The 26,204-nt window shown below is 38.5% G+C and overlaps 1 protein-coding gene across 1 annotated transcript in view; it reads left to right on the top strand.

Annotated features, from left to right (window-relative positions):
• The first annotated feature begins 7,899 nt into the window (after positions 1 to 7,899).
• Positions 7,900 to 26,204, top strand: part of LOC108971321 — a 21,910-nt gene continuing 3,605 nt past the window's right edge. Inside the window, exons 1-5 of the mRNA XM_018937291.1 lie at positions 7,900 to 8,907; positions 11,761 to 11,936; positions 15,973 to 16,062; positions 24,295 to 24,435; positions 25,761 to 25,978. Of these exons, the coding sequence (XP_018792836.1) occupies positions 7,949 to 8,907; positions 11,761 to 11,936; positions 15,973 to 16,062; positions 24,295 to 24,435; positions 25,761 to 25,978 (1,584 nt within the window). The 5' untranslated portion in view covers positions 7,900 to 7,948. The remainder of the gene's footprint in view (positions 8,908 to 11,760; positions 11,937 to 15,972; positions 16,063 to 24,294; positions 24,436 to 25,760; positions 25,979 to 26,204) is intronic.

The raw sequence follows: 26,204 nt of genomic DNA, 5'->3' as shown, positions 1-26,204 counted from the left end.
GTTTGAATTTGCTGAGAGCCAGAAGCCACATCGAGCTTAGTCAGGCGAATTGGTACATTATCTCGGTGCAAAAGCCAAGAGTTGTCGGCTTATAATTACGGTTTATTTTTACTAATAACTTATAACAGTATTCTTTTTTGACAGTTTGGTCGATAATATAAGGAAACTGTTAACATAACCTTGATTCGGCCGATTGATTCTCATAGTATATCGGAAGTACACAAAATTCCAACTGGCACTCGGTAGAAGAGTGTGGAGAAACATGATCGGCGTGGTAACTGGTCACAGTCTGGAAATAGAATGGGGTTAACAGGACGAGAAGACAGCAGGAAATCTTTAGAGCACTAAGCATCTGGGGCCCCCACGGTATGATACACTGGAGGAGGTATCGAGAATGAGGCCACACAGTCTTTTGAAATTCACGTCAAACGCAGCCTAAAGGATGACTAATGCTCTGGGACCTAGTAACCGAACTCGATACCAGATTGTCGCAAAGGATCAAAACTGGTCTAAGTGTTGCTCATTCGTCTACCAGACTAACCCAGCCTAACTTAATAACCTCCCAGTAATCCAAACAATTAATTACCCAAATCTAAAAAAATTACCACGAATGGCTTTTCTTACAGGGCATTTAAAGCACACACACCAACTTTAAACTCAAATAGTCAAGCATTTCAAAGGGTGCAATTTGCTCCACAGCCGGCACTCCCACCAAAGTGGTAAACATGTCACAGTTGCAGTCCCTACACACAGCTCGTTCACATTGCAGGCGAACAAAAACGAGTGGACCGGAGCAACAACAAAGAAATGATTATCAAGTTTGCAATGTTTTTGTGACGTCACAGCAACTGAAACTGCATTTGAGAAGAACAATAATGCTGAGCCTGTATGTGCGTATGTTTATAAGTATTATTGCAGCAGATGTCCGGCCAATTTTCGGGTGGTGCATAGATTGTTTGCCACACATGTGGCATATATGTTTGTATGTATATAAATCATGCATTTAAATGTAGAAAGCCGCTCTGCATAAGTGTCTTGCAAGAATATATCAGAGGGGGTGTTTTTGTAATATTTTCCATGAAATTTCAATGCAAATAAATTTTGAGTTATTATATTTCGACACACTTGAAATTGCCCGGCATGCCCTGAGCACCGTCGCCGCGCCGAGTAGAGTTAAAGTCATGCATCAGCTCGCAGCTTTCAACATTCGATAAAAGCCCCGAAGAGCTTACTTTACGAAGCCCGCTGCATTGGCTTGCGGCGCGTGGAAATGGCGCGACGCTATCGGCAGCAATAACAGTAATATGTGGCAGCAACGTATGTTGCAAGGACTCGCCGCATTTACAATGCAAAAGTGAACAGCAATTGTGCGCCGTTAGCACTGCCGGAGATTTTGCGGCGCACATACAGACGCTCACTTGGTTTAACTCGAAGTGGCAACTCACATATGCGTGTATGTATGTGTATGTAATGAATGCAGTTTCTGCTAAAAAAATGTTGGAGTTAAAATAGGGTAAAAAATAAATTTAAAATTATAAAATTAACACACACACATACACACAACATGTTAGATTGAAAATTGTTTCCAAATTTTCAAGATTATTTTCGTACCGCCTCCAAGCTTAAGGCCGTGAACTCCCATCGAAGTGTGGAACTCCACCCGCCAGCAGACAGCGCTGACCCACTTACACACACAACCACACATGCACTCATGTGTGTATGTGTTTGTTGGTATGCGCGTATGAATACATTATAAATAGCTACAGCATAGCTGTCCAATTTAACAAGCAGCCTTTCTCATTTCAATGCGAATGCCACAGCTAAGAGTGGCAGCAGGAACACAGCAACACACAGGTACGCAGCCCCCGCTTTAGCGGTGGCTTCATTCAGGGCCATGTGACCCCAAAACGCATAGAAATTTGTTGGATGGCGTGTAACTTCGTTTGCGACTTCACACATGACAATGCGTCAGAAATGTAGTCGATTGGAAATTACGACCCGATTAACATTCAACACATATGCCGGCTGCACAATAAGCACCACTCTACACATTTGCACATGCGTGCATGTGTGTGTCTTTTAGACAATAAGCTTGGAGCGCAAGGAAGGTGAGCAAAGCGAATAACTTTCAATGGGCTGCGTCAAATTGAATGGGTACAAGTTGCACGCACACATACGCACACGCACACACAAACACACCCATTCACACGCACACATATAGATATTGATGCTTTTAATGAAATCAGCTCAATGAGCTTTTAATTATTTACTTAGAAGAAGAAGTCCGAGTAGCAGGCGCAGTGGCACTTACAATACTCACGTCTTCATGTATGTGTGTGTGTGTTGCATTTGTATTCTTTACAGTCAATGAAATATATCCTAGCGGCGAAATGTACTCGTTTGCTATAATCAAGTCGTAAAGTGCTAATGAATAATGCAAGACGGAGCAGCAGATTGCAAATTCAATGGAAGCTTATTAGCGGAGTTTCCTTTATTGAGTCATAAGTAAGTGCAAATACATATGCTTATGAGCTGAAGAAAACAGTTGGAACAGTTATGTCTTCTCTGATTATATAGCACTTGTACTAAATTGGCCATTTTAATTATTAATATAATGAATTTTAATTATATTTATACAAATCAGCGAGGAAATATATTCAACACGGGATTTAGGGAGTCAATACCGCACGATCTCTTGTTAGGACTAAAGACACAGCACCACATTAGAGGTTTATATTTGATTGTCGCATAATGACTTTCTTTTAGATATGTTAGCATCCAAAATACCTGCTTTTGAGATATCCATCTTACGGTAAATAAGACTGGATTTAAAGCATAAGGAGATCTATTTAATTTTAACGTCAAACCACACTTCGAAATTTGGCTCGAACTGACAAAAAAACAAAAGAAGATAAGCAGTTAACTTCGGCTACACTGAAGCTGCAATATCGTTAAGGGTACAATAGAACTTAGATCGCGGTTCAATGCTCATTTATTTATCTAAAATACCCTTCACAAATACAAAATATTCCTTACAAAAACTTGATGTCGATCATTCAGTTTGTATGACAGCTATATGCTGTAATGATCCGTCATCGGGGGTTCCCACCAATGAACAAATTTTTGAAAATAACACTTCAAATCGATATCTCAAAAACAGAGGGAGTAGGTTACGTAAATCTAACCTAGTTTGGTCCTTTAAGATACCAGATGAAGTTCAGTCGCTAAGTCCAATCATCCTTTAGGATGTCTTCGCTTGGCGCGAATTTTAACAGTCTACGGTCTCACATATTAATACCATCCCAGACTCATACATTGTGGTCTTGCCAATGCTAGACAAGTGCTTAAGGAATGCTCCATTGTTTCTCTGGAGTATTGCTCTAAACATTTCCTGCAGTCTTCTTGATCAGTAAGTCCCATTCTTTGTTCGTGTGTCGCCAACAGACTGTGGCCAGTTGGTATTCCGCCTCTTCTAACGAGTGCCAAAATGAATTTTGTGTACTTCCGATCTACCGTTTTGCACACGACTTTGCCATGTTTCTGTCCAGATCATCGTATGGACAATGTTGGTAACGTTAGTTGTATACCATTCGGAAATCTCGCCACTATTTCATTGCCCTCGATGCCTTGTTGTCTGCCACCCGGTAGAAGTGAAGTTGCCTGCTACTGGCAACACTTTCCACTGTTGAGCTGTTCCCCACGACAATGATAGCTAATATGCGATACGAGGTTACTGCCTTAACTTCAGCTTGGGTGTTTACGTAGATCTTGACGCTGGAATTACCTCCAGGAGTGTAGAGCCCAGCTCTACGGGTTTCGCAATAGCAAAGATCTCAGCTTAAAATATACTGCAGTGGCCCGGCAATTTAAAAGGTTACCTTATGCCTAACTCTGGACAGTATATTCCAAATGTCATTAGCCACCGATCTATGCCCCTAGGTTCTGCCATATATGTAAATTCTTCTGCAGCGAGTGGTCACCCTGCTGACTTTGCCGCGCAGTTTTCATCGAAGTAGCCTATAGGGGGCAGATTTAGCACCAATTCAATAACCGCCATGGGAGTTGTTGTTAAAGCTCCCGATATGCGCAGCGTAGCTAGCCTCTGAACCCTTTCCATTGGCTTCCGGTAGGTGGATTTCCGTACGTCTGTCCACCATACTACTGCACTGTAGAACAAAATTGGCCTTACAATAGCTGTGTAACACTAGTGCATGAGAGAGGGAGCCATCAGATTATGCTAAGATTCTGCCTAAATGCCTATAAAGCATTGCTAACTTTTCTCACTCCTTCTTCCTCGTTGTGCTTCCACAGCAGTTCGCTGTCCAAGACTACCGCAAGATACTTGGTCCGATCCTTGAGAGAGAGTTGTGTAGGGGCCTTGTCGTGAAAGTTCTTTAGCAGTTTATTCACCACTAATATCCATAGAAGCGGAGGAGTACCTCTATAAACTTCCTTGGTCACTTAAGCGTCGTTTCATTCTGCTCGTATCCGTCTAGGGGCCAAAAGGTTTCTGATCCTACTATTCAGAATAGATTCCGCATAAAAGTTTTTGGTATTTATTATACCCACATATACTTGATCTAGAAATTATCCAACCTCTTTAACCCGTCTGAAGAATACGATTTCTGAAGATCAACAGCCCACAGTGGTGACGATAACCTCATCATTTCACTCAAATTTCTGTTCATCGAATGAATTTTCCATGCTTGGGAATAAGAAGAAGTCACTTGGGGTCAAATCGGAATAATTTTGTGAATGGTATTGTAGCCCAAATCGACCAATTTAGACTTGGTGACAGCAATGGTGAAAGCAGATGCATTATCGTGCTAAAGAAGCACTCTTTTTTCACTGACTTTCCCGTTTTTTGCAATTGAGTATAGATATAGTAGAAAGCCCTGTCTTTCTCTGATTAATAATCTTGTGAATCTCAGAAATCAATAACCTCACCTCGTCGGAGGCTGACACGACAGCGTTCGCCGCCATCAGAGCAGATTCACTGTTTCGACTGTTTTACTATAGCTTTGTTTTTTGGTGTTTACATCAGATCCCTACTTCGTCGGCGTTGACGACAGGAAGCAGAAACTCCCTCAGATTGCACTTAATAATATAAAAATCAGCTAGACGCGTTTGTTGCTTATAGTGAATGCTCTTTTAATACCAATCGATCTTTTGGGATGCCTGGAGAAAAATATATCACATATGTGAGAATTTTCTTAGCAAAGAAGAAAAACTTTACACCTAACCTTAGCATACAATCGCACATGGTACTAATTTTTCAGCTTGTATTGCACCCTTGCTATGCCGGCACATACTTAGTTAGGTAAATTTCGATAGTATCATCTTATAAAAGCAAATCACTGAAAAAAGTGGAGTAGTGTTTGACAAACACAGTTGCTCCAACGAGCATGTTGCATGCAAGCATTACGCCACATCAAACATGCAACATGTTGCAAGTAGTTAAATCCTTTTCACAGATTCCGCTGCTAACCAAGAAACCCTTTCATCACTTTTAAAACAGTCAGTCGACGACATTGGAACGCAGCGCACGTGAACCCGGAAAACTTAGACGTGTTATAGTGCCGTGCTGCCACATCGGTGAGTGTCTGTTGTTTGAGTGAACCGTAAGTGTAACGGCACCTACAACTACATATGAGCCTGAGCATTGCTGAGCACGCACACACGTGCAACGCGTTGTAACAGGCAGCCGTGTGTGAAAAATGAAAAATGAGCGCGTAGCGGAAACCGGAAACGGGAAGCGGAAAACAGCTGTGTTTCACTAAGCGATGCGTCGCGACACAGTTGCTGGCTATTCTACTATATTCGGCGCTGATTTTGAGTGTTTCAAAATATTATAAATGAGAATGAAAAAAGCAACAACAAAAACAAATATTCAATATCCGTTAGGGCGTGTGCTAACCAATTACGGAAATTATCCCATTAAACTACTTAATAATAAGTTCACCATGTTTTGTATATGAGTTCGCACGCGTAAACAGCGTTCTAAATTCACAAATAAAAAACGAAAGCGCGTCAAATGCATTTATATTGAACGCATAATTAACTCCCCTCGGTGATTTTGCTGTCGCCCTCAGTGAATGTGGAAGCAGTGGACACCAGCATTCCCCTAATGAGTTGCCTGCAACTGGAGCGCCAAGCAGGCCATTGACTTGCGAGTGCACCAAGGATCGTTCACATGCATTAATGATTTACTAGCTCCATCCATTTAGTTCCATCTAATTACAGTTAGCAATGCAGCACACGTGTTTGATTGCATTCTCGATTGCAAACGCACTTAATTGCTCGTGAATGCGAAAGTGGATATCGTGCTCTTGACCGTCCACTCACTCAGCACTTACTACATAAACATGCTGGGTGCTTCCTCTGCTTTTATAGAAATTGTTGAAAGACTTGCAACAGCAGGCGCAACTAATTACTAAATTGTCGGAGAGAGCTTAATTAACTAGAAATGCTGCCAATTTCTCATACAAAACTCACTTGAGAAATATTTGCCATAAACTAGTAACTCAACTGCTGTCAGTTTCGGTTTTGGCAAATTTTCTCTATTTTTTTTTTTTTTTTTTTTTTTTTTTTTTTTTTTTTTTTTTTTTTTTTTTTTTTTTTTTTTTTTTTTTTTTTTTTTTTTTTTTTTAATTTGAGAAGGCCAGAAATGTTTAATAAAGAAATATAAATACGATTTCACCAAACAAAAAAAACTATTTGAAATTGATTTGAACTTCGAAAATAAGAAAAGATAGTTTCAAATGTTGTACTTTGGAAATGGATGATGTTGTTTGCTGCTTTTGCCTATCTACGATATGTCGGAATGGTTTAGATCTACAAAAAGTGGCATAACTAGCTAAAGATTAACGCTTGAATCATAAAAATGTCAATGTTTTTTGTTGTGCATCAAATGTACTGAATATTCATACATGCTCCACTAAGTATTTGTTGCTCATACGACATGGTGTACCCACGCACATTTTTTTTTTTTTTTTTTTATTGAACGTGTATCAAACGCATTCTTAACCCCCACATACCAAATATAATATAATATAATATAATAAGAGTTTGTAACAAAAATAAATGAAACCGTTTAAGTTTCACCGCAAGAAGCTGTGTAGTAACCGTTTATATCGGATAATTCTAGCATGTAGTTAGCTGCCATACAAACGGAGCGATCAGAACCAAAAACTCTTTATAAGGAAAACTTTTTTGTTCGAAAAGGCATCTTCACGAAATTCGGCATGACATGTTATCTAAAGCAACGCTATATTCTCCGAATAAATTGTTAATATCGGAGCACTATAACATATAGCTTCCATACAAAATTAATGGTTATAATCAAGTTCGTGTAAGAAAAGTGTTTTTATTTTACAAGATATCTTCCCGATATTTTGCAACAATAATTACTCAAAGCAACGCTATATTCCCTGAATAAATTATTACGATCGGACTAATATAGCATATAGCTGCCATACAAAATTACCTATCAAAATCAAGACATAGAACTTTGTATAGATTTTATACTATAAAAAATGCATCTGTGAAGGAAATTAATGCTAGCTGCAAGTTTTTTAAATTTATCTTTCACATTTTTTACGAAAAATTAAAAATTCCAAAATTCATATTTATGGTCTCTTGAAGAATTTAATTAGTTTTGTAAGAATTGTGCTTTACTAACATTTTTTGGTCACTTGCATAGCTATGACCACACATTACAGCAATTGCATGATTATATGTGAATGTTTGCTTTTAGTAAACTAGTTTCGGTTGAACGCAACAAAATAGTGTTTTTGCGTCTGTGTGTTGCATACTTTACGGCGCGGCTTTAAAATTCATTGACTACAAACCCTCGCGTGCATTTAAAAAACAGCACTCAAATCTGTATGTCTATGTGCGTGTGTGTGCTTAGCGAGGTGTCATTGTGTGCGAAAAGTGTGGAATTATTATGCGCGAACACACCACAGTGCCGAATGTCTTTCGCGTTGCATGCTCGCAAAATGTGAATACAAAGCCGCAAATTCATAAAAATGGTGATGATGCGAAAGAGCAACAACAACAGGCAGCAAAACAATCCGAGCAACAGCAAAAACCGAAAATATTAGTTCATACCTCAACTTTGACAAATGCAACTACGTCGGCAACAACAAAGGCAAACAACATCCGTGCCAACGGCGCAGTTGGTGAATTAACAAGCAAACAACAACAACAACAAGCATTGTCCAACGCCAACAACACGACTAGTGGAGGCATAAGTAACGGCACGAACACACACACAGACAGCACACAAAACACAATGCAACCGTGCAACATAGCAAATTCCGCCATGTTGCACAATCATTCGTTGCAGCCGCATAAACTCACCGCAACGGCGTCAATTGAACGAGCGAATTTCGGCGGCAGCGTCACACAGACTGGGCGCAGAGAGCAGTTCCAGCAGCAACAACTACAACAGCAGAGGTCGCAGCAATCGCTTTATGGCACGCTGCCGCGCTCCATGCCAGCCGCCGCACTGCAGCGCAACAGCAGCGCCGGCAACAACAAAAACAATCGGGATTTGAACGGCATTACCGCATCCGGTGTCATTAACACGATTTCGGGCAGCCTCCCTTCGGCGACGGCACTGGCGGCAACAGACCGCAACGGCAGCCGAAGCAACTCGTCGCTAACAAGCGATTTGAATGGCGGTTTCGCCAGCGCCAATGCCACGCACTCGAAATCGAATAAATTAAATGGCATTCAACCGCAGCAAATGCATAAGTCTCGAGAATTTCTCGTAACGAGGCCTGGCGGCCGGATGAGTCACTACCAACAACAACGCATGCGACAATGCGGCAATAACAATGGTCTGCAACAACGCTACGGCAGCGGTGGCTATTTGTGGATACTGACACCTGTTGCTGCGAGGTGAGTACACACACACATTTTATGGTTGTTGTTATTTGTTCTTTTCGGAGCTCACAAGCATACTTTATAGGCGCCACAAAAGCTTAGAATTTTGAGCACTAATTTGTGCAATATTTTTGACAAAAATTATAAATAAATTTCATTAAAACTTATATATTTTTACTTTTTTTATCAAATCGCTTACTTCTCTGAAGCAAAGCACTTTTATGTGGCATGAGCGAGAAGACCTTTTTTCCTCGAAATTCTATTTCCAATAGCTTTCCCTTAGTACGTGTTTCAATAAGACCAGCTAATCACTAAATTCCTTCAAAATATATGAAAAATGATTCTAGTGATAAAAAGCTTGGCTTTGAGGGCGTTATGCCACTAATTTATGCTTGTTAGAGGAAAGTTGACATTCGCTTTCTTTGAGTTCATAGGTAGCGTTAAAAAAATAACAAAAGTATTTTTACGGACTTTTAAAAGCAAAGTTTTTCTGCTATTTGAATATGACTTAGGATAATCGAAAGTGAACGCTTTCTTCCAATACTCGAATCATCAAGATGATTTCTCCTCTGCAGAGCCTAACTCAAAAGAGAATCAAACTCCTTAACAGCATACTCGTACATACATTCACAGCAGGTTGAGAGGAAGGCATCGCTAACATGACTAGACGATCTGTTCAACATTATTGTATTCATTCTCAAGTTCAAGTCAACACTTTCGTAGATAATTTGCGCTAAAATAATTCCTTTATTCATGGTTATAACGGGTGTTCCACGTAGAGGTCCTTTTTGTATGTAAGCAAGCAAAATTGTCGCATTTGGAACGAGGAGCAATATGAAGACATCCAAGAGTTGTCATTTCATAGAGAAAAAAAATCGGTTTGGTGTAGTTTGTGGGCGGGTGGAAGCATCGGTCTACATTTGCTTAAAAATGATGCAGGTGAGAAGGTAATCCTCAATGACGATTTTCGTCGCGCCATGATGACCGAGTATTTGAGGACTGAAATTGAAGCTCGTTATCTCGGCGACACTTCCCACACATCACATCAATCAATGGATTTATTGAGAGAACAGTTCGGTGAGCAGATAATTTTACGTTTTGGTCTAGCCGATTGGGCACCAAGATCGTGTGGTATCACATCGTTAAACTTTTGTGTGTATATGTAAAGTCTAAAGTTTATGCGGGCAATTCCACTGCAATGCAGGCTTTATAGCAAAACATCACGTCCGTCACTCGCCAGTTACCAGTCGAAATTCTCGAACGAGTTATCGAGAATTGCACTTAGTGGATGTTCCATCTGAAACGTAGCCGTGGCCAACATTTGAGGGAGATAATCTTCAAAAAAGAAATGCCAAAAAATGTTGTTTCGAAAGATAATAAACATTCCAAATTAAATTTGTAGTTTCTGCGCTTTTATATTAGGGAACCTCGAAATGGATCACCCTTTGGAAAATACAAATGTCGGCCAACGCGCAAAGGTTCCAATGATATGCGGCTTTAATTACGTCAAATTTTTCATTTTTGTTTTCATACAATGTCTACTAAGACTTTTAGCGCCAAGTTGGCATTCTAGTGAAAGTAAACTTGTGTAAAATGTACAGCTTTTTGTTTTTAAAGGCAGTGGAAACACAACTACAAAATATCGAATAAAATAGACGTCTATTATACTTGTATGTTACAATTAATGAAATCACGAGTTTTACCCAATAAATTAACATGCCACTTATTAATTGAAGTTGATAAAAATGGGAAATTAATTAACAGTTTGATTACTGCAGTTCCATTAAGCGATTTTAAGTTTACCAACCCATTTTTCTGCAATTCAAAGCAACGCTCAAATAAAGTTCACTGCAAACTATCATGGTAAAAGTCACGCACACATGTTTAGCCAGAAGTTCACACAATATATAAAAGTGTGTTAAATCTCAATGAACTCTTCTAGCGCAGATAATTAATTAATGCCATGAAATATGCGGAGAGTTTACACTAAAAAGCTCAGATAATGCGGTGTCAAATGAAAGCAACAAAAATCAAATTAATTATAAACAGTTATACGGATAACGTATCTCCGCAGTCAACCGCACCGCCCCAGTTGCAGAAGTAACATAATCGCGTACCTTAAAAAACGAAAAAACGGTCATAAATAAAAAATATTGCTGGTTTTTGCTTCAGTTGCCGCAGGCAAAAGCTCACTTGGCGCACTTGCATTTTCCAAGCGATGAAAAAGGCCAAAGCGAGCAGAAATATGACTTTGTCCTAAAAGGCGCTCAGCAGCTTACACGCACACATATGGACATTGATAAGCGCACATATGCATTTGCCGTTACTTATGTGCCTTGTGTTCATATGTAAATTGGAGAAGTACCCGCTTTTTATTTGTCAGCGTGTTGGGAGCGAGCAAGATTATTTTAAACTGAAAACACACTCGCAGCTTAATTAGTTGAGATTCGGTTAGTAAAAAACGAGAGCAGAAGAAAGAAGGAGTTGGAGGAAGGAGAATGCGAATGCGAATATGAGAGATAAGGGTGATGAGCATAATTTTTTTTTGGAACTTGGTCTTTGTCCTGACTCTATGTACTTCATTTTTTGGATTAAATTCCATAAAGAAGCAACTGTAGTAATATATTTGCTGTGACTTACAACCATTGTTAGCCTTTTAAGACACAAAGGCATACACATAGGCGGCTAAAAGCGAAATCAATTTTTCTACGCCTCAAGTTGTGGCGGAAAAAATTGTGTATAAAAAAAAAAATCTTCTTTGAAGCTGCGTTAACCATGATTTTAAGAGTGGTCAAAAGTGAAAAATATTATTATTTTTTTGTATTCTTTTGACTATGCCCACTGATATTTTTTTCAACTATCTTCCAGCATTTCAGTTGCCATTGTGATGGCGGCCATCGCTGGCCCACAGTGGCTTTTCACCGAAGAAAAACTGCCAAATGCCAACTATAACGGCACCGCCAATTTTAATATGATGGACGATGGCGCCTACATAACAAAATACACGAAATCCAGTCTATGGATCTTATGTACTGCTTTGCAAGGTAAGTGCTGGCGCAGGAGTCATATACAAATTATTAAGTTATTATAGAAAACTATATTCTACAATTTTGGAACAAGCTGCTATTGATTTTATCTGAAGGTTTATGGCAATATTTTATTTTTTATATTATTTGTTTAAGAATATTGTACTCTTTAAATAAGAGTGGCGGCTTAAAAATAGTTTAGCCAAACTTCAAATAGTATGATTAAGAGCGAGCTTTTTATTAGCAGCACAATCAAAACTAACGGCTTTAGCGTATATAGCATTGTGGTACTATAACTAGTTATTAATATTTACGAGTATACAAAGTCTTTGGACTATCAACCAAAGCCGCAAGTTCTTGTAGCCACCATAATTATTGTGAACTCCATTCGAGAACACCATTTATTGCGAAATCGAAATCGAATGGAAATTCTAGGAGGCAATGACGCATTATGAATCAAATTAAATCTGCTCGCTTTGCAATAAATCACGAAGACGCATTCAAACTGAATGAATGCGCGGCACTTAAAACTACTTTCTGCATTCATACAATTTACCATAAAGATAGAAATGAAAGATTGCCAAGTTGCAGCAACTCGATTTTCTTGGTTGGCCATAATTTGCGCTTCCGCCAAAGTTGCCCGTCAACAATCAGCGCTGCCAGCAGCAGCTGCACAATATGCGCAAGCTACACGACTGAGTTATCTGCCATTGCTGGCGTACGTTGGTTAGTGGCTGGCCACTGGCAGAGAACGCAAATTATTGACAACTCAGTGAGTGGTGAGAACCAACCGCAGTGAGCAGAGTTACCGTTGTTCAAACTGAAGATTTTATTTTTAACAAATGCAGAGGTAGTAATTTGCTATACAGAATATGTTAACGACAAAATTTAAGAAAAGCTTTCAATTTCTGTTTTTTCATTACTTCGTTCAGAGAAAAATATTGACTTTCATCAGTTTTTCCTAATATTTGAATTAAAAGGATTCAAGTGTTAATTTTAACGGATGTCTGGCAACTCTATCACAGCAAACTTTGCTTCATTAATAAAAAGGAATGTTAACTCAACTCAGAACTTGGTTAACCGCTAGAAAATTGTTTCCCCTTCCGCAATTGCAACTCGATTTCCAATAAATAGAGGGAAATATTATATTTTTTTAAAATAAAAGGATGCTAATTGTATGAAATATGAAAGTATGGGAAGTGAATCGAACGTAAGAAAAGAAAAGAGAAAGGTAGAAAAGGGCAAGATTATTATTTATATTATATTATAAAAATTTCGGACTTTTCCCTTAAAAACATTCTTGGTGATACTGGAGATCAGTGGCCATTATGACAACCAAAAATTCAGCTTGAAAGCAACTCTCGCACTCTCTCTGCTTCATCATGCACTAAGAGGCGATCTCATAAGCAATAATCAGAGCCCGTCCATATAGGGAAGTTAACCAATTGCCTAGGCGGCAAGAATTTTAGGGCGGCAGTTTGGCTGATTTTCTTTACATATCATATTCAAAGGTGCATTATCGTGGTGCAAAAACCAAGGGTCCTCGACCTATTGTTACGAAGAGCTTCGCGCAAAAGACGCGGGGCGAGAATTTGGATTTTGCCTAGGGCGACAAATTGTCCCAGGCCGCCACTGACAATGACTAACAAGCCTTTTTATAAATAGACTAATAGACCCACATAGGAACAAAACGCTAACCACAAAAGCGAAACCAACAACGGTGGTTATTAACCTCACAATCACACATTCATGCAAATGTACTATATGGTATGTGTTTGTGAGAACGCCTTCCGCCTAAGTGGTTTTATTACACTTCATGTTAATTATTATTATTTTTCCTTTGTATGCTGTTCGCCGTTTTCGTGGTTTCCCTTTAATAATTACACACTTAATTGCATTTTTGATAAGCTGTCTTATTGTTCTCGCATTCATTGTTGTTGTGCATCGGATCAAATTCAATGCTGCAATCGCTCTCCGTAACAGCAACCGTTACTCATGCGCCGCAAAGTAATTAAAAAGCGCGAGACATCCGGTCTTGTCATTTTTCTTACGGCTGGTGGGTTTTGAAGTTTATTAAATTGTTGCGCAGTTCCATCTCTGGACATCTCAATATATAGCATATCTAGCCTACATATGTACATAGAAGGTGCACGGCATTAAAATAATGTTAAAGTATGTTTACTTTGCCGTTGACTTGAGTTATGCGACTACTTAACTGGTCAACATGGCTAACATTTGAGAACATGCAAGACAACTTTGTTTCACATTCTTAAGGCTTTCATTGAGAATCGTTTTCTTAAATTACTTGGCGTTGCGTGATAGGCAGTCTGTGTTCTCTTGAATTTTCCGAAAATCATTGCTTTCGATTGTAGCTCAAGGTAAAGATCTTGAAATGGCGTCCTACAGCTTCCTTATACCCAGTTTCTGACCAGTGCTCTCAGAAAGCAGAGGTGCAAGGCGAGTAGACTTGTCGGCAGTCTGTTGTGACTGCAGCTTCCCGACGTTAAACCTTCCTTGTGTTTGTTGACGTGCGTTTTTTGCTGTACAAAAGAGGGTGGGAGGGGACCATGGTTGCGACCATGTAGTGGTCCTTGTCAATGTTAGGACCTCGAAGCGTGCGCATTGGAGATATGTCTTCCATCTATCACAACCTGATCGATCTGGTTGGTGGTATTTCGATCCGGAGACAGCCAGGTAGCTTCATAAATTTTCTTATTCTGGACCCTAGCACTAGAGATAACCATATTTCGGGCCACGGCGAAGACGATCAGCTTCAACTTATTTGGGAACGTTTCCTCATGGAGGCTGAATTTACCGACTGTTATGCCAAAGATACCTTCTCTATCCACTCTAGCGTTAAAGTCGCCAAGCACAATTTTGACATCATGGAGGGGGCAGCTCTCAAGTGCTTATAAAAGCCATTTTTAGTCACATCGTCCTTCTCTTCCGTCGAGGCTTCGCTTTGGTGCGGATTGTGGCTAGACGTTCATCCATCGAGTTGAAGGACAGTACTCGCCGCCGGAGTCTCTCTCTCACCATGTATCCCACAGCGAATTTGCACTCTTTTTTGTGGTCACTGCAATAAATACCTAAAGGACCTACTCGTCTCAGTTCTAGTTCCGTCCATCGCATTTCTTGGAGGGACCAGACATTCCAGGTGCATGCCCTCTAATCGTAATCCCTAATGCGTTTGCCGTGGTCGTCATATAAATAGGGGTCTCTTATCCGAGGCTGCTGTTTCCTTTTCATTGCGGGTGTTTTTTACGTGGCGCGTCCCAAACCCAGCGCCCAACCCAGAATGGGAATGGTTCGCCTTCTCACTTTAATTCACCTTCAAACGGAGGTTCTTTGGCTACCCGGAGGATAATTGGTCCAAGACCGGAAGTCATGAGCTGCTTAAACCATATATATTTAATTATACGACATTTCGCAAAATAACACGAGTGTTCTGACTTGAGAAGGATGCTCTTAAATAAGCTCGATTTACCTTTAGTTAGGCTTCTGATCAACTTAGAACAAGATTGGAAATGAATAGCTAATTATAAAAAATTTCAGATATGAACGGGAACAACTAAACTTACTTCAGTCGACTTAAGCGTCTTTAACACCGTACTATACATAATTCTATAGTGAATCAGGCAACATTTGTTAGAAACTATGGTACAAAACTATTTTTGCACAAAAAATCTTAAATATTATATAATCTCGTTAAAAAGAAAATTATAAAATGCATTTCTATAAAATTGAATTAATTTCCAACTCTTAAATGCATTCTTTCACTTTCGTTTCATGTTAACAACAACTGAATATAACGACGGATAAATAACGGAACGTGTGTGTGTGTACAACCACCAACAAACCGGTTCAAATAAATAAATGGAAACCATTTAACTGTGTTTGCGCCATTCGACTAACAATGCAATAATAATGAAATAATGACATGAACCACATCGGCAACAATGTTAACCACTCGCCGCACAATGCAACAACAACAAACGCAATGCTATAAAACAAATGCTAAAACCATGAACAAAAATCGCACACAATAAATTAGGAGTGGACACATACAACTGCATAAAAATCGACTACTTCCCCAAGGAGGGTTACCAGCCTGATCCGCACGATTCCACGCCCGCGATTCCATGTAAGTGGATGCCATTTCGCACAACAGCAACTCTTCCGCATGTTTTGTTTTCATTTTTGCTTGTAAATACTTGTATGCGTGTTGTACACATGTTTACTTTTGTAGTTGTGTGAGGAACCTACGCTTGTCGTAAGTAGACACACACACACACACATATGTTTCTTGCAAACAAAAAAGAATATAATGAAATTACTTCATTTGTCGTTGAAGGTAGTTGGTTTTGTTGTTGTTTGTTTTTATATGTCCTTTCTCTGACACACATTATCCTTGCATTGTAGCGTACACATGTCGCATGTGTGCGCGACATGCGTGTCCTTGCCACTTGAGCAAGGCTGTTAAAGAGTGCTCATGTCCTAGAGTTGCTAACAAATGCGTTGGATTTTATTTGAGACAGTCTCAGTGCGGCGCAAGGCGCTTGAACATTTCTGCATCAATTTTTAATTTGTAAAGCTTTTATATATAATTTTAAGCTAATTATTTTTACTTTCTGCTTAACAGCAAATTATTGGGTAGTCTAAAAAATGTTTTCGTATTTCTAATCGAACTTCAACTTATTTTTTTATTTTTATATTTATAATGAACTTTAATAAACAAATATGTACCATTTTGGTCGACAACTTTTTGTTATTTTCCGCAAGAGACATTATTCCATCAGTGTAAAACTTTTCTGGTTTTACGGCGAAAAACTGCGACAAATAATTTTCATATACTTCTCTTGAAGCCAACTTTACTCCTTTAAGGGAGTTCTGCATTGACCGAAACAAATGATAATCTGATGGTGCAAGGTCAGTGCACCCACACTCACCCAGTTTTTGGGGAGTCCTCAGAGATGTGTGTGGTCTATCGTTGTCCTGATGAAAGACCCTTTCTGTTGATCAGTTCTGGTCATATTTTTCGATTGGCTTCAATCTCATCAGTTGTTGACAGTGAAATGTAGAATCAATCGTTCGACCAAGCTGAAACAGTTGATAGTGGATGATTCCTTTCCAATTCCATCAAACACTCAGCATAACCTTTCGAGGCGCCATTTCTTTTTTTGCGACCATTTGTTAAGCTTCACCACGCCTGGACCATGATCTTTTTCACATATTATTCTCGTACCACTTTCATGTGGTACCCAAACATAGAGCTTCCTTTTGTAGTCACCCTTTTTTAAATGGTTTAAACCGTTTGGTGATGAATGTTAAGTTTCTTAGCCATGTCATGACTGCTTATGTGATGGTCCTGGTTAATATTTTCCATAATTTCATCGACATTTTCAACGATAGGTCGACCAGAGTTAGGTGCATCTTCACATAAATTTCCAGAACGAAACCTTGTAGGGCTACACGAACTCATACAACATCGTCTCCGTAAACTTCACATATTTCACTGGTGGTTTGCGTGGCATTTTTACATTTTTTATACAAAAATTTCAAAATATAGCGAATTTCTTTATTATTTTCACTCATTTTTGAACAGCTGTAGCTTTTTTTCAACTTAACCGAATTTCCAACACTATATGGTATGATACAATGTGATTGGAAGTACCGGGGAAATAAGACTTTTTCGACTGCCAGTATTAGAGTAACTTAGGTATCGTGACTTCCAAAAATCCTTATAACTTTAAATATTTACTATTGAAGCAGGCAGCACACATATTTCCCTACACAAAACTCGCTTCACATACAAATAGGAGACAAAGAAGCTCACAAAGTACTATACACACGCACACATGCACACTACAACACTTTTTCTGCACTTTTCTATCTTTCGCACGTGAACATGCACACACGCGCACACATACAACCAACCCCACTTACCTGCTCACACACATGAGCGTATGTATGTGTATGAAAATACGAGCGCCTGCTGGCATATTAGTTGGTCATCGCTCTATTTCGGGGTTACTCGGGCGTATGAGAAACAGTGCCACGGGGTAATGCACTGCCAGACAGTTGATTGTCATTTCCAATCAATACCCAACCTAAACGACGATTTCATATTGAATTTTTTAGCTTCCTAGCAGAGCACATAAAAATCATAGTAATTAGAGCGGAAGTGTCAATACTCTTCACCGTGCACACAGTATGTTGTGTATACGACACCTAAACTCACACACACTCGAACACGCTCACACTCACTCAGGCAAGTGGAGTGTACAAAGTGAATGGCGCTCGTGTAAGTAGCTGTTAGTGGCTTCCCCGCTTTGAGCTCCCCTTTGTGGCCGCACGTGAAGTGTGTGTTCATTCACACCCGCTCACGCGCGCACACACACACCTCACTCGCATTGAGGGGCGTTTGCTTGTCGATGAGCGCTGCAAGGTGTTTGGGACGCGCCCAGGCACGTGTGTGTTGTGAGGTCTTCGCTGCGCCGCTGACCATTTTCATTCATTTCAGTTAATTTAATTTAGCAAAGCAGCGGAATAAAAAGGTCTGTAATAGCATTCAAAACGGTGCTCTGCATAAGCACATCATCATTGTAACGGTACTTGTATTAGAAGTTATAAATACTTATATGTATGCTCATGGTTATTTACACATCAGCGGGGAAGAGCGGTTAGAACTTTTTGCGGGAATTGTTAGTTCGACGTAATTACTTCAATTAAAATAACACAAATACATACACACATGCAGTGAAAATTGTGAGAATGTTTTGAAATAGCTTTATCTAATAGAAATTCCACTCAAATTGTGTGTGTGTGATATTACTCACAAAAAATTTGAAAACAGAGAGTCAAGCATATAAATGAATCTGATATTTAAATTACAAAAAGCAGAACACATAACCTCACTTCAAACTCCAGGTGGGTAAGAGCATCGTACGAATTATAAAATGCTTTGCTTTTGTACTTGGTCAAGTCATAAATACCGGTACACAGAAAAATCGACGCCAACTAAAGACGAATGAATATTATTGCTTTGTTTTGGCTCTCTTAAGTTATTCAATGGCTACAAATCTTAGAACAATTGGAAAGGTTTTCAACACGACTTCAGACAATCTGACAGCTTCCCGATCGCGAGATGGAACGTCTTAAGATTAAGAGAATTGTTTCGCTTCAGCGACTCCTCATTTGAGTGGCTGTTTGGACTTCTTCATGTTCGGGAAATGGAACATCTGCCCCATCGTCATCAATAGGGGAATCGGGTTCGCCTTCTCTTCATGTTATGCCTTCACTGCCAGGAGAAGTGTTCCCTCTATAATAATAGTATGTTATCGACATCGTTTACTAGATCACCTCTGGGTATTCCACTAAAGTATCCTCCGGTCTTGAAGTCGCCGCACCTTTTCGTAGAATTTTCCACTCTATTACCTCTGTCGGCCAGCTTGTTAAGCTTTTCATACTCACGCATTTCGGCCTTTGTTTTCTTTTTTTTTTTTTGCCTGCAAATGTGTCTCTCTTTCCTCTCAACTCTCGTTATAACGTGTAACGTTGCGAGGTAGACAGTCTGTTTTCACACAGCATTCCGAGTTGTTGACGAGTGCTCCATATTGGCCCCGGTGTATTCGATCAGCCTCAACCTACTTGGGGATGTTTCCTCATAGATGCTGAATTTCCCGACTGTTCTGCCACAGATAGCTTTCTTTCCACCCTGGCGTTAGAGTCAACAACCACGATTTTGACATCGTGTCGAAGGCAGCTTTCATAGGATCGCTCCATGCCTTCAAATCCATCGCACAACGCTGAGTAGGGATGCTTCGCCTACTCACTTTGGCTTTAAGTTTTTTTTTGGCTATCTAAAGGATAGCCTTCGTTCGAACTCGTTGAATTTACATGTAAACATTGCATGCATATGTACATACTATGTACCCATGTATCCATATCCATTCTTTTCGAAACGAGTTTCAAGTTTTTGTTCCGTGTCAAATTGTTAATTAGAGCATAAAGCAATTGCAAAAGGGTGTTGCTGTTCCTCACGAATAAGACTTGGTACTGCATTCCTTCATAAATACATATAAAGTATAAGGACACATGCCAGTAAATATGTATATTGGAGTTGGATACATTTCAGGATTTGGCAATGCAACAGGAAAAGAATACACAAAAGGACTAGCTTCGCTGCTTCAAATGCCTCTCTATAAAATGTCTAAAACAAGGTTTAGGCTCTAGTAGAGTATTTGCTGCTCGGAAGGAATCAGTTGCAAGACGCTTCATGTTTTTACTTCATAATTTTTGAAACAAAATATACCTACATGGCTACACATATGTGTATGTGTTAGTGTGCGAGCAATTAATTCTGGCAATTAAATCATGTATAGGCGCTTGTGTTGGCCAGACATTCGCCACATTTGGGCTTTAAAATGTTGGATGCAAATCAAAAATTTAAACTAACAAATATTTGTTATTGTTGCAGTTGCATTCAAATAATCAGAGTTATTTTAATTACATTGTAATTAAAATTATGAGTTCAAAGAAAATTAGATCAGACTATTAGCTCGGATTTTTTGCACTTTTTTCCCGCAACGTGAGCCGAAAATGATAGAAAATTCAGAACTGCGTGAGAACAAATGTACACATGCGTATTTATGAAGGTATGCTTGTATTAGTAAGGGCATTAATATTTTAAATCTTGCCCATTTTCAGCTCGCGAATAATAAATGAACGCGAATTTTTGTTCATCTCGCCGCTTTTTTTTAACCTCGGCTTGAATGAGAGTTTAAATTATTGAATATTTATGCAAATTAAAAATAAATTGCAGCGAAAATTTGATAAATGCCAAAATATACCGGAAATATTCAGCGCACAATTTGTCACTTTTCAATATTTTTGAGCGCCTCTATGAGTTGAGAGCGGATCTAGCGCGAAGTGAAATCATAGGAGAAGTGTATTAACAAGCATATACTCAGGATAGATATTTACCCGCTCTTTAGATGAGCTTGGAGCTCTTCTAACATCCTCTACCGGTTAAAATTTATAGGTTTAGAAAAATGGCCAAAAAATAGAGAAAAAAAATATTTTTCTCAACAGCGTAGCATAATTTTACATAAAATCTATTTTTTTTTATTATTTCTTAAGGGCAAGTTAACGATGTCATAACCGTTTCATACGGCAGCGTATCCAACCAAGCTTGTGGGCAGCACGGGTTTAGATTAATGTTAACCTAGCATTGTCATAACCGTAGAAACAATTAGAAATATGGTTGAGATTTCCATGGTTCAACAGGTTTGCCTCGTTTATGCGTGAAAGTTTTTAATTTTATGTCTATTTTTTATTTCCAATGTTAATTTCGGCTAACAGTAATCATAATTTACACTAGTAATTCCGATTGTTACTAACGGTAGGATATGGCTACCTTACTTTTAGAGGGGTATTCTAGTCAAGTGTCAAAAATTCAGTTAATTTTATGTCGTAAGAAAGGAAATTCATATTTTTGCTATCAATTATTTATTAGGTATTTACTAACATTACAAGAATACAGGAAAATTCAAAAATTACAAAAAGTTAAGAATTTTGAAAACAAGCAGCCTTACCCACGTTTTGAAACCAAAAAACACAAAAAATATAAATCTAGAGAAATGTCACAATATTTGGAACTAGGAGAAAAGTTGGAAAATACAACTGCCTCAAAAAAACTTACCACCTTTTTTACTGTTCGAATCTTTTAAAAATATTAAAAATTTAAATTTTTCGATATGGCTAATTCTAGACATAGGCAAGTCTGTAAGGTTTTAAAATTTCGGGCAAGCCGGTCCAGTAGAACCTAAGAAATTTCTCTTCAGTAAGGTTTGCTACTGAAATCGGGAGTCAGTGGTCTCAACTTTAAGAGCGTTTTACTCGTCCTTTCAGATCAACAATTGAGGAGCTAGTGGAAAAATTTCTATCCACAGGCACAGTACAAAATGTCAAAATAAACTCGTGCCGGTAAGCCAAAGAAGTGCTCGGAGTGTAGAGACCATTGCCGCCGCTAGGGCGAAAATTGAGCAAGACCCCAATCAGTCTCTCACACGACGTTCTAAAGCATTGGGCATCTCTGTAACATCATTGTGGGAAATTTTGCGAAAATTTCTTATCCTGCATCCTTACACGACCCAATTGACGCAAGAATTGAAGCCGATTGACCACAAGAATCGTTGCATGTTCGTGAGTAGGGCTGAGCAACAACTTGAAAATGATTCGGATTTTCATCGAAAAATCACCTTCAGCGATGAGGCTCATTTTTTGGCTGGCAGCAATCCACACGTACTCCATGGGACACAACTGCATTCCAAAAAAAATTACTGTTTGGTGCGGTTTACCACGTACTTCGCGTACACACGTTAATATGAATAGGAATCGCTACCACTCAATGACAACTGAATATTTTTGGTCCGAATTGGATGATATGTAGTTCCAACATGTCGGCACCACAAGTCACACTACGAATGTCACAGCCGATGTATTGTAAACCAAGTTTGGACCAGCGACTGGACTTCCGCAAGCGTGCCCGTAGTGGTCATGCAAAATAAATTGAGCTCCATTTATATTCAAAGTTAAGGCCGTCAAAATCATTCCCAAATTTTGCAAAGCGCTTTTCTCGAAAATACTTTTCTTATTTTCAGTTGATTTGCTTGAAGTTTGACATAAATATTCTTTAAACATTTAATCTCTCTATCGCATGAACCAACGGAACTGAAATTTTCAATTCGTAATATTCATAGACAAATCGTAAGCGTTAAAAATGTATGAAAAAATCTTCCTTTATTGTAGATTGGGTATTGGTTCATTTAGTTTTGAAGTCTCAATGATAGCAACCGTAACTAGAACGAGAACGGGAACTCTGAAAATTCTCCATCTACATTTCAGGGACGCATAATTTTTTAAAATATTTTTTTTATTTTTTAAAGATTTTGTATGTTCTCAAAATAAGAATAAACCAGTGATAACAAATTTTACATCAACAGTCTTTTTATATATTGCTAAAAATGTTTGACCGTCGGGCTTCTAAGGCAGAATACCTCTTAAGGTAAATGTAATGGTTGTATGAAGATAATGTTATGGTAAAATCACGTGAAGAAAATAATAGGTTGTCAAAAAAGTCTTGCGGTATTTCCTGCGGTATTTTTGTTGAATTTTCAATTGTTCATAAACGTTTTTTTTATGATTCATGCCCAGCTTTTGACCAATGCTACGGCTGCTACTATGCCTGCCCCTTGCGACCAATTCAGCGATTTTATCATCTTCGACCACCTCTACACCAGAACGAAAACGTTGAAACCATCGTTGTGCGGTGGAAATGCAAACTGTATCGGGTCCATAAAGTGCACAAATTTTATTGGCGGCTTGAGATGCATTTTTGCCTTTATCGTAGTAGTACTGTAAAATATCCCGTATTTTCTCTTTATTTTGCTCCATGTTTGCAACGCTATAACTCACGAACTACTTCAAAGAAACACAATCAATCAAACACCTGTTAGCGCGTGAAATGAGCTTTCCAAAAAGGTATAGCATGACCCGATGCGACGAATAAAACTAGAACTACGCGCTCTCAGCGTTTGCTTTTATAAAATTTTGCCATAAGTTTCTTTGGAACCCAGCCTAGGTTAGGAATCGTAGCTGCATTGTGATCTTACCATATACATATTTATTTTCGATACCTCAAAAAAAAAAAAAATAGTTAGCCTCCTCTAGATGACAGGCAAAGCATTTAGTACGAGTATATTCCTTTTTAATTAATTTCTTTAAAAATGTGGCTTTGAATATGTAAATTTTGTTCACTAACTTTATGTGGATATTTTTGTTGTTGTTGTAATAGCAATAAATCTTGCAATGTTCATCGAAACAATTGTTTATACATGACCATTTAGCGCACTTCTCTAATAATTTACATCTATGTATGCGCCTATGAACGTAGAAATGAGAGGAAAAGTAAGCAATCGTTTGAATTCATAAATCCAAAGATTAAATTAACAAAAAAAGCAGTTACATTTATATGTGAGTGTATATGTAAAAACATATATTTTTTCAGGCCCAGCAGGTAAACCAATAAATTTGATTGGACAAGTGAACAGATTTAATTGAAAATAAACTTTAATTTAGGGAACACGTATACATATGCAAATACCAAATGCCAAATACATTGTAAAATTATGTCCATTTTATGTTGCAATAATTCTTCAAATGTCTGATTTAATAGTTAGAACCCAAAAATTGCTCGTTTCCGATGGATGCCAGTGTGTGTGTGTGTGTGCTCGTGCATGATCAATAAATCCTCTATTGGAAAATACATAAATCAGACTTCAATACTTTTTAAAAAATTCCTTTAATTCTGCAGACACCGTCACCAAATCGTGTCCATTCTTTTTGGCGTCGGGCGTCTTCCTTCTAATCAGCTTTATCGTCTTCCTTGTGCCAACATGTTCGCATCAGAATAATTTATATTACTTCAGTGCGGGCATAATGTTCATCGTATCGGGTGAGTACAAATGCTTTATACAGATATATAATATATGTACATATATGTATACATAAATACAATAAATAATTAAAGTTATATATCAGCAGAAATAAAAGATTTACTTTAATGTATATTGCGCGAAAGCATTTTACACATATTGGGTAGTCGAAAGAATCTTTTCGTATTTCTAATAAACCTTCAATTTTTTTTTTTTTTTTTTTTTTTTTGATATTTATAATGAACTTTAGTGAACCATTTTGTTCTAGTACTTTTTGCCATTTTTCCGTTGGATACGATTTTCCATCTTGAAGCAAATGGTAGTCCGATGGTGCAAAGGTCAGGGCTATATGGTGAATACATCAAAACTTCCCTGCCAAGCTCTCCCAGTTTTTGTCGCGTCATCAAAGATGTGTGTGGTCTAGCGTTGTCCTGATGAAAGATCCTTTCTATTGATCAGTTCTGGTCGTATTTTCGATTGGCTTCAATTTCATCAGTTGTTGAGAGTGAAATGTAGAATCAATCGTTCGACCAGGCTGTAGCAGCTCATAGCGGATGATTCCTTTCCAATCCCACCAAAAACTCAGCATAACTTTTCAAGGTGTCAATCCTGGCTTTGCGACCATTTGTTGAGCTTCACCACGCTTGGACCATGATATTTTTCGCACAATAATGTCGTATTTGATCCGTTTTCGTTTGCTGTTACCATTCGTTTCAGAAATGGTTTGATTTTATTTCGTTTCAGCAAAAAATTGCAGATGTCAATTCGTTGCTTTAAATTTTTCACAGACAATTCACGTGGTACCCAAACATCAAGGTTCCTCTTGCTGTCAGCCTTTTTTTAATGGTTCGAAACCGTTTGATAATGAATGTTAAATTCCTTAGCCATGTAATGGCTGCTTATGTGGCGGTCCTGGTCAAACTTTTCCATAATTTCATCGACATTTTCAACGATGGGTCCACCAGAGCGAGATGCATCTTTCACATCGAAATTTCCAGAACGAAAGCGAGCGAACCATTGTTTTGCTGCGCGAACAATGCAGCATCGTCTATATGGATTCACATATTTCATTTATGGCTTGCTTGGTATTCTTCCCGTTTTTATACAAAAACTTCAATATAAAGCGAATTTCTTCATTTTTGAACAGCTGTAACTTTTTTCGGCTTCCCCCGAATTTATATATATATATATATAACACGACTGCAACGATCTCTATTGACAAAATACGTAAAGACTTTTTCGACTAACCCATATTTAGTTTATTTGTTTATTCTTTCGAGAAAATTGTTTTCGGGACACATAACCTTTAAAAATATCTATGAACGCCTAAAATGATTCATTTTAGGTTTATTAATGCTCATCGGGCTGATTGCCTACATTTCTATACTAAAGGCGGAAATCGGATCGAAGCTACGTTCGCGGTCCAGCTTGCAGCCACCACTCTTCAAAGTCACCTACGGACAGAGTTTCTTCTTATTCGTGATCGGCTTTATAACCACAGAGTTTGTGGGACTCTTGAACATATTTCTCTATATTAGCTTACAAGAAATCGGATACTATAACGTGAGTATGGCAAATAAAGTTGAAGTTAAACGTAAAGAGCTTGAAACCGCTTTACACAGCTAGCACTAACTGCTTCACAAAGCCGAAGTCTCCAATAAAATCCCAGCTAAAATAGAGCATTAGTAGTTTATTAAACAAGTAAGGAAGGGCTAAGTTCGGGTGTCACCGAACATTTTATACTCTCGCATGATAAAGTGATAATCGAGATTTCAGGCGTGGTTGTGAA

The sequence above is a fragment of the Bactrocera latifrons genome, unplaced genomic scaffold, assembly GCF_001853355.1.
Source record: "Bactrocera latifrons isolate USDA-ARS-PBARC rearing strain unplaced genomic scaffold, ASM185335v1 scaffold_34, whole genome shotgun sequence".
Lineage (NCBI taxonomy): Eukaryota > Metazoa > Arthropoda > Insecta > Diptera > Tephritidae > Bactrocera > Bactrocera latifrons.
The sequence above is the reverse complement of the archived record's forward strand: the minus strand, read 5'-3'. Positions and strand labels throughout refer to the sequence as shown.